This window comes from the organism of the source record quoted next, unplaced genomic scaffold, assembly GCF_019419815.1.
Source record: "Pyrus x bretschneideri cultivar Hongxiangsu unplaced genomic scaffold, Pyrus_bretschneideri_v1 Contig29, whole genome shotgun sequence".
In the NCBI taxonomy this organism is placed as follows: Eukaryota; Viridiplantae; Streptophyta; class Magnoliopsida; order Rosales; family Rosaceae; genus Pyrus; species Pyrus x bretschneideri.
Window position 1 is genome coordinate 1,408,334 of NW_025999601.1, and position 10,715 is coordinate 1,419,048.

The 10,715-nt window shown below is 36.2% G+C and overlaps 1 protein-coding gene and 1 long non-coding RNA gene across 3 annotated transcripts; one reads left to right on the forward strand and one right to left on the reverse strand.

The window, feature by feature from the left end:
- Positions 1-412: 412 nt before the first annotated feature.
- LOC103927824 (MLO-like protein 3) lies at positions 413-5,404 on the reverse strand. 2 transcript variants are annotated; one of them, XM_009336777.3, is made up of 16 exons: positions 5,298-5,404; positions 4,929-5,082; positions 4,748-4,805; positions 4,377-4,588; positions 4,146-4,262; positions 3,144-3,204; positions 2,904-2,998; positions 2,687-2,761; positions 2,463-2,554; positions 2,281-2,330; positions 2,139-2,179; positions 1,868-2,041; positions 1,727-1,762; positions 1,331-1,398; positions 1,119-1,179; positions 413-902 (listed from the first exon to the last, which is right to left on the reverse strand). In XM_009336777.3, exons 2-16 carry the CDS (start codon positions 5,055-5,057, stop codon positions 609-611), a joined length of 1,563 nt encoding a protein of 520 aa, XP_009335052.2. In that variant the 5' UTR covers positions 5,058-5,082; positions 5,298-5,404; the 3' UTR covers positions 413-608. The 2 variants fall into 2 exon arrangements, with proteins under 2 accessions (XP_009335052.2, XP_009335051.2); XM_009336776.3 differs by lacking the exon at positions 5,298-5,404 and adding an exon at positions 5,155-5,291.
- Positions 5,405-8,227: 2,823 nt separating this feature from the next.
- On the forward strand, positions 8,228-9,599 carry LOC125479507. Its single transcript, XR_007260074.1, has 2 exons — positions 8,228-9,125; positions 9,198-9,599. It is a non-coding gene; the product is annotated as an uncharacterized LOC125479507 (long non-coding RNA).
- Positions 9,600-10,715: the final 1,116 nt, after the last annotated feature.

Sequence of the window (10,715 nt, forward strand, 5' to 3'; positions counted from 1 at the left end):
CCTTCCTTCTATTTCTTTTTTTTTTTTTTTTTTCATGGTGGTCACTCTCTTGCTTTGTTGAGAAGAGTCTTTGTGGTTGTGATTGTGGTCACTCTCTTTCTCCAGGAGGAAAGCTTTTGTGCCTATTATTTTTGTGTGGTTTCGTTAAGCCTATGAGGACATCGCCATGGTGTCTCATAGCATGGCTTCTTTGCCGAATGAACGTCGTCTTTTACAAGTTCATCAAAAATTGATGCAAGGTTTTGCCCTCGTAAGCATTGTTGTTCCATTTGGTGAAATGTAGTTATGTGGGGATTTTTGTATTGTCTTTCTATTGCGTTCGTAATCATGGAATTGTATGGTTGATGGATGATGTTCTTGGTTTCATTTGATGAATAAAATACTTATTACCTTAAAAACAAGATATATAGGATAATGGGTTAACAAAGCATTCTAATTATAATGGGTATATACAGGGTATGCCAAAATTAAATCGAGAAACTCCAATCCTCTAATTAATGGGCTAACCTATTTATCACACTTGTTTGGTTTTGCCAAAAAGGATTAAGTTTGTGTTCTGATGACCTCAGGCATTCCTATATGTACCTCACTAGATGACGCATTGCTGGCTAATTCAATTTCATTTTGGCCAGCCCTTCTTGATGATCCTCAACAATTTCTTGGTTATCATGAAAATTCTCAGTTTCTCTAGGATGGCTCTGGTTCATTTCGGCGAAAGTTAATTGGGGACGATGTGAAGAGAATTCAGGGGAATTCATGATTCTAGACGAATTTTCGTCATGACCAGATTGTGAACAGTGTGATTTATTTTTCCTCTTTCTCTTCACGTCAGCGTGCCACTGCTTTATAACATTTGTTGTTTGCTCTTCAAGCACTGCTGCACTCTTGAAATTTGATCCCATCTGCATGCATATATAACCTGAGTTTAGGTGTACAATGTCGAGGGTTATATTCTTATCAAATGATATGTTACACTATCAAGCTGTTAGTTTTTAACAGTTGATCGATTCGATTGTATTCGACTGTGATTCATATTGATAGTTTGATGCATGGCAATACATAATATCTGACAAGAGAAAACAACTATATGCTCATATGCAAGTCAAGGCATGCATTACCTGGGTCACTAGAGCATAGAGGGGAAGAGTAATGTAACTGCACATCACTTGAACCGTCACCCTACAGAAATTCGTCAACCATTTACTTTTAGTGGAACATTAATGCTAAGTAGCATCTGATTTGTACAATAACAGACGTGCAAAATTGAGTGTACATATGTAGATGATGAGAGAAAATAGAGGAAGATTCAAAGATGAGCGTTGGTACTTACGCTAAAACCACTCGTACGATTATAATATGTATGTGTTCATGGTAGCAGGAGTGTATCCCAAATTGCATCTGAAAATAATTAAGAAAGGAGAGGTAAGTTGGTTTTTATCTTAATTTTCATTAGAACAAAGTAACTTTTATCTCGAGTACTATATCGATCGACTAAACTGGAGTAGTGTACTTTTATCAAACAATCTGACGTGTTATATTGTCATGTTGTCGATCTAATAAATAACATATATATATGTGTGTATATATATATATATATTCAGGTAATGGTTAATCTAATTAATGGTTTATTAGTTTAGATAGAGAAGATGATAAAAATAACAAAATGTTTGTCAAGATAACACATTTCTAACTAAATAACGAACAAGTGGAAATTAATAACACGTACCGTGACCCATATAAAGAAAGCAAGTTCAAAGGCATTCTGCAAAGACGAAATCATGTCAGTTAATTTGATCATAGTAATAACTGAGATGATTAATTATGCATTAGTACTCATATGGAGTTAAGAAAGAAGATGAGTATTTACCATAAACAAAGTGAGATGTAAAAGAGTCAAGACGAACTGTGGTTGACTGAACCAGAAGTGACTGTCTTTTGGTTGCACCAGAGGAGTTCCTTTAATCACGTGATGCTGATCATGAAGTTGATGAGCCATGTTTGCTACTACTACTTCCAGTTTGGTTCCAAGAACTAGAACTATCTACGAACACATAATTCTTAATTAGCCCTTAATTACTACAAGAATTAGTAAAGTAAAACCTTGATTAGAAAGAGCTAGTTTAAAATTTAGTACATACAATTAGTGGCACAAATGATACCAAGAGATACACCTGCCAACCTGTTTAAGTTCATATAGTTAATTAGTAACAACCAGAAACTAAAGAAATTATTTAGGTTGAATAAGCAAATTAAGGACTTAATTGATTGCTTCTTAATTACCATGGACATCAAGGAGGATGAAGATGACGACAATAAACCATAGGAAAGGGCTGCCAAGTAATGGATTTCACAAACACACAATTAGCCAACATGAACAAACTAAATTAATTGTAGATATAATTAGCAACCTTAATGAACTCAGGTTTTCTAATTAAAATTTAATAAAAATAACAAGCGGCAACCTGATTCCGACTACAGCTCTAAAATCATTGTCCAGTGATCGTTGTATATACTTTTGGAAATCGAATGCATTGTGGTTTGTGGACAAATGAGTCTGCAAAATTTGTGCAAAACATACTTGAGATATAAACTACTGAGATATGAGAAATGAGAACCAATTAATTAACATTGAACAGAATGATATATTTTTTATATCTTATTTGTTTGTCTATTTATATATACTCACTGAAATGAAACCGTGGCGCAAAGTGAGGTAGTCAACTTTGTCCACTGAATGAAAGAACTGCCGGAAGAAGCACCTCTGCATAATACATAATTAACAATTTAATAATTAATTATGATCAAAAAACTCATCATGATTCAGGACAACCACATATATGTTAACATAAAATCTTATGATTATAATAATAACAATAATTAAAGTGAAAAGAAAATCAACTCACAATCCACAGTTGAGCAGTGGTTCCTCTTCCTGTACAAGAACTCATATGTCGAAGAGCAAATGTAGTCTGCCTTGTAAACCTAAACCGATTAGGATCTATACCCAAAAGAAGTTGAGTATTGAAAAAAGAAGAAGATTGAATTACCTGCTGTACTTTATTGAAATTGAATTATGGAACAAATTAAACAAATTAAGATTACACCTAAAACGATTAAGAATTTTATGTCATTGTTTATCATACCATTTGCCACTTGGTATTCCACTGTCTGAGTTTCTTTTTCCCATGCTTCCCAACGCCTCATCTGTAAATTTGTTTGAACGCAATGTTAAACAAGTTACCCGAGTAACCAATTAGTTATAAATTAATAAATTATTACAAGGAAATAAAAAAAGCCACTAGAATATTAGAAATGCAATGGAGAATGTTTTAAAAGTGAGACTCTTCATGAACTTTCTGCCATTTCATATTTTTGGCACAACATTTTATAATATTGGTGTAAGAATTAACGTTAAACAGTGAGGTGACATATAATCTATGAAAAGTCCCATTTTAAGAGTCTCCTTAACATTTCTTCTGGATGTATGTTTTATTTTTTTCGACTAAAGATTTAGAAGACAACAAATTGAAGTGGCTGCCACAATATTTTTATAATTAATTAACATGTAGTAAGATAATACATACGTAACACAAATAGGATTAGAATAATTTGAAAAATTATATACTTTTCCTTTGACTATATGACATGACACATGATCCGAATCTTGATGCATTTTTTCTGCCTTTCAATGCTCAAAGCTCCCCCCGGCTGCCTCGTGGGGGGCATAAAATTGACTTCACACACCCAAACGTGAAAATTTTCCATGTGAAACAAGGACATTGTTACCTAATTCTTTTCAGTTTCAGGTTGGGATGCATTCTCAAAATCTAAAAAAAAAAGTCAATTTGTAGAAATTTAATTGGGATTCTACTATTTTTAACAACCAGATTCTCAAACCCAAACTGTCGGTGAGGACATTGTTATGGGGTGTGGTTTGGAGAACATCGGGTGGGATTATGGTTGAGAGTTGGGCGACGGAAGAGCTATAAACACCCAAACTGTTGTTCACATACAATTATTGAACGATCGACTGTTTTGCATGATACATGCTTTGGACTCTAAAGATTGCTGATCTCGCACGATGCCAATGTGTGGAAAAAAAATGTTATACAAAAGAAAAAGAGTGAAAAATTGGAAATGCATACCTTGGCCCTTCCTAAAGCCATGGTGAGAACACTATACACAATCTGCATAACTGCCAAGACGAAGATGAAATTGTTGAGCTGATTGAGCCCCCCTTGAGATATAAATGAGGTCTTTCCCTGCAAACCCAAATTTCCTTTTAATTAAATAATAAAACTAAATTAAAAGAGAAAAACAACTACCCTCTTCATCGCAAAAATATATCAATAAAAGCAAAATACTTAATAACATACCTGGGATTCACAGTGATCTTCACTGGTATCGGCTGCTGCAAGCATTCTTTCTATTGGTATTTGCTCAAAACCAAGTGCTTTGGTGGTTTTTGTTGGTGCATTTTTTCTGCAGGGAAGCATGGTGAATGCAACTTTTGTGGGTATGCATATTTTGGATATGGATCTTTGTGATACTGTCAAAATTAGTGACATAAATCCCAGGAGTATAAGCACTGCACCAAAAAAATAAAAAATTTGATTCAGCAAATTGTGTCAAATTACCAACTAGAACATACATTCTGCATAAACTGCCTACGTGGGAAGAATACTCTCAGAATTAGGATAGGTTCTGAGTTCTTTTTCTAATGAATCAGCAAACAGAAATAACTTACCTGATTTGAGCTTCTCTACGGCCTCGAACAAGGCGGTTTTTCTGTGTTTTTTGAGCCACTGCATCAAAATACATGATCAAATTAAAGAAAGTTTGAAATTAGTGAAACCAGTTTCAAAAACCATTTGACTCTTTTCAACAAGCTTGATGGTAATATCTTACAAAAGGTAACATGTACATACCTTGCTAATGAGATGGATCAAGTGCTCTATAAATAGAGAGAGAAAAATGAACACAAAACAAACTGCTGCCAAAGCCCAGGTGGGGGTGTCTTGAAGTGAACGGCTGGATGCTGATCCTGCCGAAGCCATAATTTCTGTGTTTTCTTGGGGAAAACTGGATCAGCATCAAAGGAGGAGTCAGTGAAGAGATGAAAGAACCACACAGAAAGGTTGTTCATTTAAATACCTGAAATAAATAGAGAAGATGGGGATGAAATGTTCAAATCTTCTATGCTGCTGTGACTTTCAAGTCCAAGCAAAGCTGCGCCTTGTGAAAGTCGTCAGTGAAGAGATGAAAGAACCACACAGAAAGGTTGTTCATTTAAATACCTGAAATAAATAGAGAAGATGGGGATGAAATGTTCAAATCTTCTACGCTGCTGTGACTTTCAAGTCCAAGCAAAGCTGCGCCTTGTGAAAGTTGTATCCATTAAACTTGATTTGACACGGTTTATTATATTATATAATAAAGGTTTGTTTAATGGGGATTTTGAGTCCCACTTTTTTTCTTGGTTGGAGATTTAGGTCCCATATTTTCGCGCTGCAAATACGTCCATATGTGGAAGTGGTTGGGGCAGGTGGTTCCATTTATTTGGGAACTACTTTTCTGCATCACGACATGAATGTTACTGTGGATAATCAAAATCAAATATCGATGTTATGTGTTCACTTTTGTTGACCACGGCACGCAACTGACTAGATGCTTCGGCCAAAATAAGAGACGGACAAGTTTTCCCCCAAAAAAACAAAAATGTAAATTACAGTTGCACACATTCTTAGGTTTGAAGTCTATTATTGTAACAACATACAACATCTTTAAAAAATTTCACTTTCATACCTTATCTATTATTTTATTTCAATATAATACGTCTGTTACATTTTTCATTCATTAGTCTGTTAAGAGCTGATGTGGCCGTAATGGATCCCTTTACACGTCAGCCCACTCCCTCCAAAGCTTGCACACGTGGATATCCATCTACCTGCCAACTCAACCAAAAAAAATAAAATTGAAAAGGGGATCCGGGCAATCACCCTCTTCCTCCTCTCCCTCTACCTCACTTCCCGCCGCCACTCCCTGGTCAAGGCTCAGCCCAAACCCGCCGCCGCCGTCCAGCTGGTTTCCTAAGTTCCGATTTCTCCCCGAGTTCTCCAAACCACATCCACCACTTCGACGGTTTTCGAGTGGAGCGGGTCGCCAAGGAAGTTCAATTGAAACCCAGCTTTCCACTGTTGTTGGTGAGCGCAAGGCCGAATTAGGGCGGTCAAGGCTCACTTCACCCACTCGCCTTCGACCCCACTGATTCGAACCAGCGAGTTCATCATAGCGGATCTACGCATATTCAACTTGTTCAACTGGAAAAAATCCGGTGTTTTGACTCCCTCCTTGGTTCTTACGGAGGCTGCAGCGAAACGATCCCGGATGCGACGTTAGTGAGCACATACAGGTCTTTTTCGGCATCAAAATCGATCTGGTTATCATGGAAACGGCGATGGATCGGTTCGAATGATGGTTAGGAAAGATCAAGCGATGGTCGATGAAGAACCGAACTGATGGAGACGGAAAGGAGGAGGCCGAACGAACGCTGATCGGTGGTGGTGGTGGTTGTGGATCTGCTAATTGTAGTAGTGGTGGTCCTGGTGGTGTTAGAAGAAGGCGAAGGCTGGAGACGAGAAGTTGGAGATTGTCGAAGAGAGGGGTGGAGGGGGTTGCGGGGAACTAGAAGGGATAGGGTTCTGGGTGCTTTTTATTTTTTAATTAATTATTTTTAAATGCATAAAAAATTTATTTTTAGCCACGTAACATAAATGTGGCAGCCACATCAGCTCTTATCGGAACAATGGATGGAAAATGTAACGGATGTATTATATTGAAATAAAATAGTACTTGAGGTATGAAAGTGAAATTTTTTAAAGATATTGTATGAGATTGAAATAGACCGCAAACCTGAGGTGGTAAAATGTAATTTATCCAAAAAAATAATAATAATAATAATTAAAAAAACAGGCAAATTTTGAGGAAAAAAACGATTTTCATTAAGAAAAGAACACGTACACAAACATAGAGGATATGGTGCGTGCTGAGCCTCGATACAATTTCTTCCTCCTTCTTTCTCAGTGATTGGGATCACGATCTTTGCACTTTCTCTATCTCCAAAACCCTAGCTTTTCACATCAATGACGAATTCTGCTGCTCCTTCCTCTGATTCTACAGCTCAAGTTCATCAACCTCCTCCGATGACTTCCTCTATCACGATCACTCCTTCAGCACTTCCTCCGTCACGATTTAGAACATTGGATACATGGTGTTGATTAAGCTCACAACTACCAATTATCTAACTTGGAGTGCTTTGTTCACTCCAATTTTTCGTTGCTACAATCTCATCGACATAGTTGATGGATCAACACCTCCACCGCCTCAAATGCTACTTGATGATTCCAGCAAGCACACCTCTCTCATCAATCCATATTATGTTTCTTGGTACGAGGGTTACCTGCGTGTCACCTTCGTGTAAACCTGTTAAGGATCCGTTATTAACGGGTTCTTATTGTGTGACCTGATAACGACTCAATTAGTTATTGTGTCGATAGAAAATCTATTATTTTCATGTTATTTACGTGTCGTATTAACAGATCCTATAAAAAATTATTAGATCTACTCAGCGAAATGAAACGTGTGCCATAGATTAAAGCGTATATTATCACATCGCCACCAAAGGCCAATCCTATCCAGGCCACAAGTTGTTACATCATTACCAAAAACCAAGCTAATCACCATCATATCATCCGCCCAATAATTTATTTTTCTTTTGGTGATCACAAATACCACGACTTACCACGTGCTGGTCTTGTTTGATGACCAGAATGTAGTCATCATCATCCATTCAAACTATTCTCTACATCAACTTTAACTGTACCGTTTACTTCCGGAGATATAATTTGCATCTCATTTATTTAGAATAAGAAAATCAAGACAGTTTAATACATTATTAAGAGTGAATTATTATGATTAAGAAGATCACAATATTATCTTTCAATAATATTAAAAAATTATCTTTAACTGCTCTTCTATCCAACAGTCTAAAACTCTATTCCTTCAACTATTTCTTTTGCATAGACCGATGACATAATATGGTCTTTGTAGGTTTAGTTAGGTTTCGTTTTACCATAGGTTGGATTAACTTACGGCTTTTGTTAAATAACGGAATTGATTTGTTTATAAAAGTAAAACAATAAAATGATAAGGACACATAAATACACACCCTCTAATTAGTATCTCCAATGAGAGATGGAAACTATTTCGAAATGAACAGTGTACTTTTTTTTTTTTTTTTAAAAAAACTCCACAGTAAGCTGAAATTTGTTGATGCAAAATACACAACTCACTGGAAAATGGAAAAAATTAATCTGTATTTCCATTTTTTTTCCATCTCCCAGTACATAGAAAATGATGGTATTGCGCAGCTCCTCGCGCCCCTTGTTGAATACTGGCTGTTCAAAAAAAATAAATTTTTTAATGTATCAGAAACAACATGAAATTCAAAACTGTATAAAAGAGGAGCCCAAAATTATCAAAAGAGTTTGAGTGGCCCCGCCACTGAAGTTGAAAAATTAAGATTCAAAATTTGATGAACAGAATTCCAATAAGAAGAATGTAACTTTTAGATGAAAATGGAGGGATAGCAGTTCTTTCTTTCTTTCTCTCTCCTTAGAAAATTTGTGAAATTCTCTCTAGTTCTTCAATCTGCAATCATCTTTGCCGCCAGCCCTAGCCTTTGGCTTGGGTGCTGGTGGCTACCTTGTCAATTCTCCTTCCTCTTTCTGTCCTTCTCTTCTTTTTTTTTTTTCTCTCTTTTTCAAATTTCTCCTGAGATTTTTTTTTAGCTTATGTGAACTTTGTCTCCAATTTTCCCGTGAGTTTGTCTCACCTTTAAGCTTCATGTCCCTCTTTTACTCCCCTCCCTCTCCTCTGACTATTACTTTCCAAACCCAAAACTCCACCTCACCTCATCTTTTCCTTATGCCTCTCTTCCTCATATTCCATTCCCACCTTGTCATTTGCTCTGATCTGCGGACTCCAAGACGGATCCCTTATTTCCCCCCCCCCAACCGGCATGTCGAATTTCCCTCGAGGCCAAGTGCTCTGCGGTTACGAGCAAAGTAAGGGTATTTTACATAATCCTTTAGCCTCACCTTCTATCCATGAGTTACTTTGTTCGTATATATTTGCAGGGATTGGTGAATGGGTTTTGGATCTGGTAACTATTTTTTGGTTCTGCGTCTTTGGTGAAGAAATTTGGATGTTGTGTGCTTTTGGTTGTGGGTTTGGTAGTTTTGTGCGGTGTTGTCTTGGTCGGTTTCACCACTCTGTCGTTTCCTTTACTGTTGCAGCTTTGGCAGCTGGTGGCATGACTTTTGTGGTGGTGACCACGGTGGACATTGCTTTCTGCTGTCAGAGATTAGAGAGTTGAGTTTCTTTTTTTACTTATTTAATTGGGCTAGGCTTTATGTATATGGTTTCGCCCAATGTATTTGAGTTATTTTGCCTTCCTTTGTGTTGGCCTGTAACCATCTTTTGTTTTAATGAAGTTTACTTTTCATATCAAAAAAATAAAAATGTAAATTTTGTTGCAATCCTTAGATTAGGAATGTGATTGTGTAAATCTTAACATATCTAGAATATCACCATGGGATTCTACCATATCTTTTAAACTAGATATTTTGTAATCCTATTGGGAAAAGAAATTTACCTCCCATACTATTATAAATAAAGGTACAATGTGATGACATAACACACCCCTCACAATTACACATCTCTCTCTTTCTCTCTATGCTGCCACACCCCCTCTCTATACCTTTTATATTATTCAGTAAATTAGATCTACAACAAATTTAACATTTGAGGACTTTGCAACTTATCAATGGAACAAAAAATGTGTACATCTTGAAATATTTTTTAAAAAGATGTCATCGGAGATGGTAAACATCGAATCTGGATCCTCGCCGGAAATCCGTGAATCATATCCGTTCATTATACATCGTGTGGTCAGAAATTATTTTAACTATTTTTATTTAAAATTAAATACAAACAAAATTTGACAAAAACTGATAGCACGATGTACGATGAATAGATACGATTTACGAATTCTTAGGATCTTCACCAAAATGGTCCAGAGAGGATTTGGTAAACATCATTTCACATTTCCAATTTTATATTTTTATATTGGAGATACCCTAACAGAGTATAAAGCATACAATTAAAAATGTATCAGAAAGCGTGTCGTCCAAAAAGAATCATCCTAATTGATATTGAAGGACTAATCCAATTGATAAATGCTACTAAATCGCGTCCAAAAAAGACATTGCCTGAACTCATATTGAAAAAAACCCTCATATTAAAGAAATGGATTTTAAAAAAAAGAAAAAGAAAAGAAAAAAGAAATGGATTTAAAAAAATACTCATATTAGAGAATGCGACCTTCACTATACGATTTTTCAGTTTTTTGGTCATCCGTTTTTGGCCGGAAGCATCTGTTTGAATTTGTTTACGTCGCATGACTTCCATGCACACCTTGCGGCATATTAATATATGCTCTACTCTGGAACCCCGCAACTCGATCAAAGGCCGGCCAAATTCTCATGTCTCTATTTCACAGTCATTACTTACATATTATACTCAGAACTTTGACTGGTTAGGCCATCAATATTGCAACACACGCGACACGTCTTCTTGTTTTAATTTGAAGCATT

Bases quoted from the DNA above. Each gene is read 5' to 3' on its own strand.
- LOC103927824 (XM_009336777.3), bottom strand. From the start codon at position 5,057: ATGGCTTCGGCAGGATCAGCATCCAGCCGTTCACTTCAAGACACCCCC. The intron at 2,555-2,686 runs GTGAGTATATAT...CAAATTTTGCAG, and splicing joins TGCGCCACGGTTTCATTTCA to ACTCATTTGTCCACAAACCA. The intron at 903-1,118 runs GTAATGCATGCC...ATATGCATGCAG, and splicing joins TCTATGCTCTAGTGACCCAG to ATGGGATCAAATTTCAAGAG.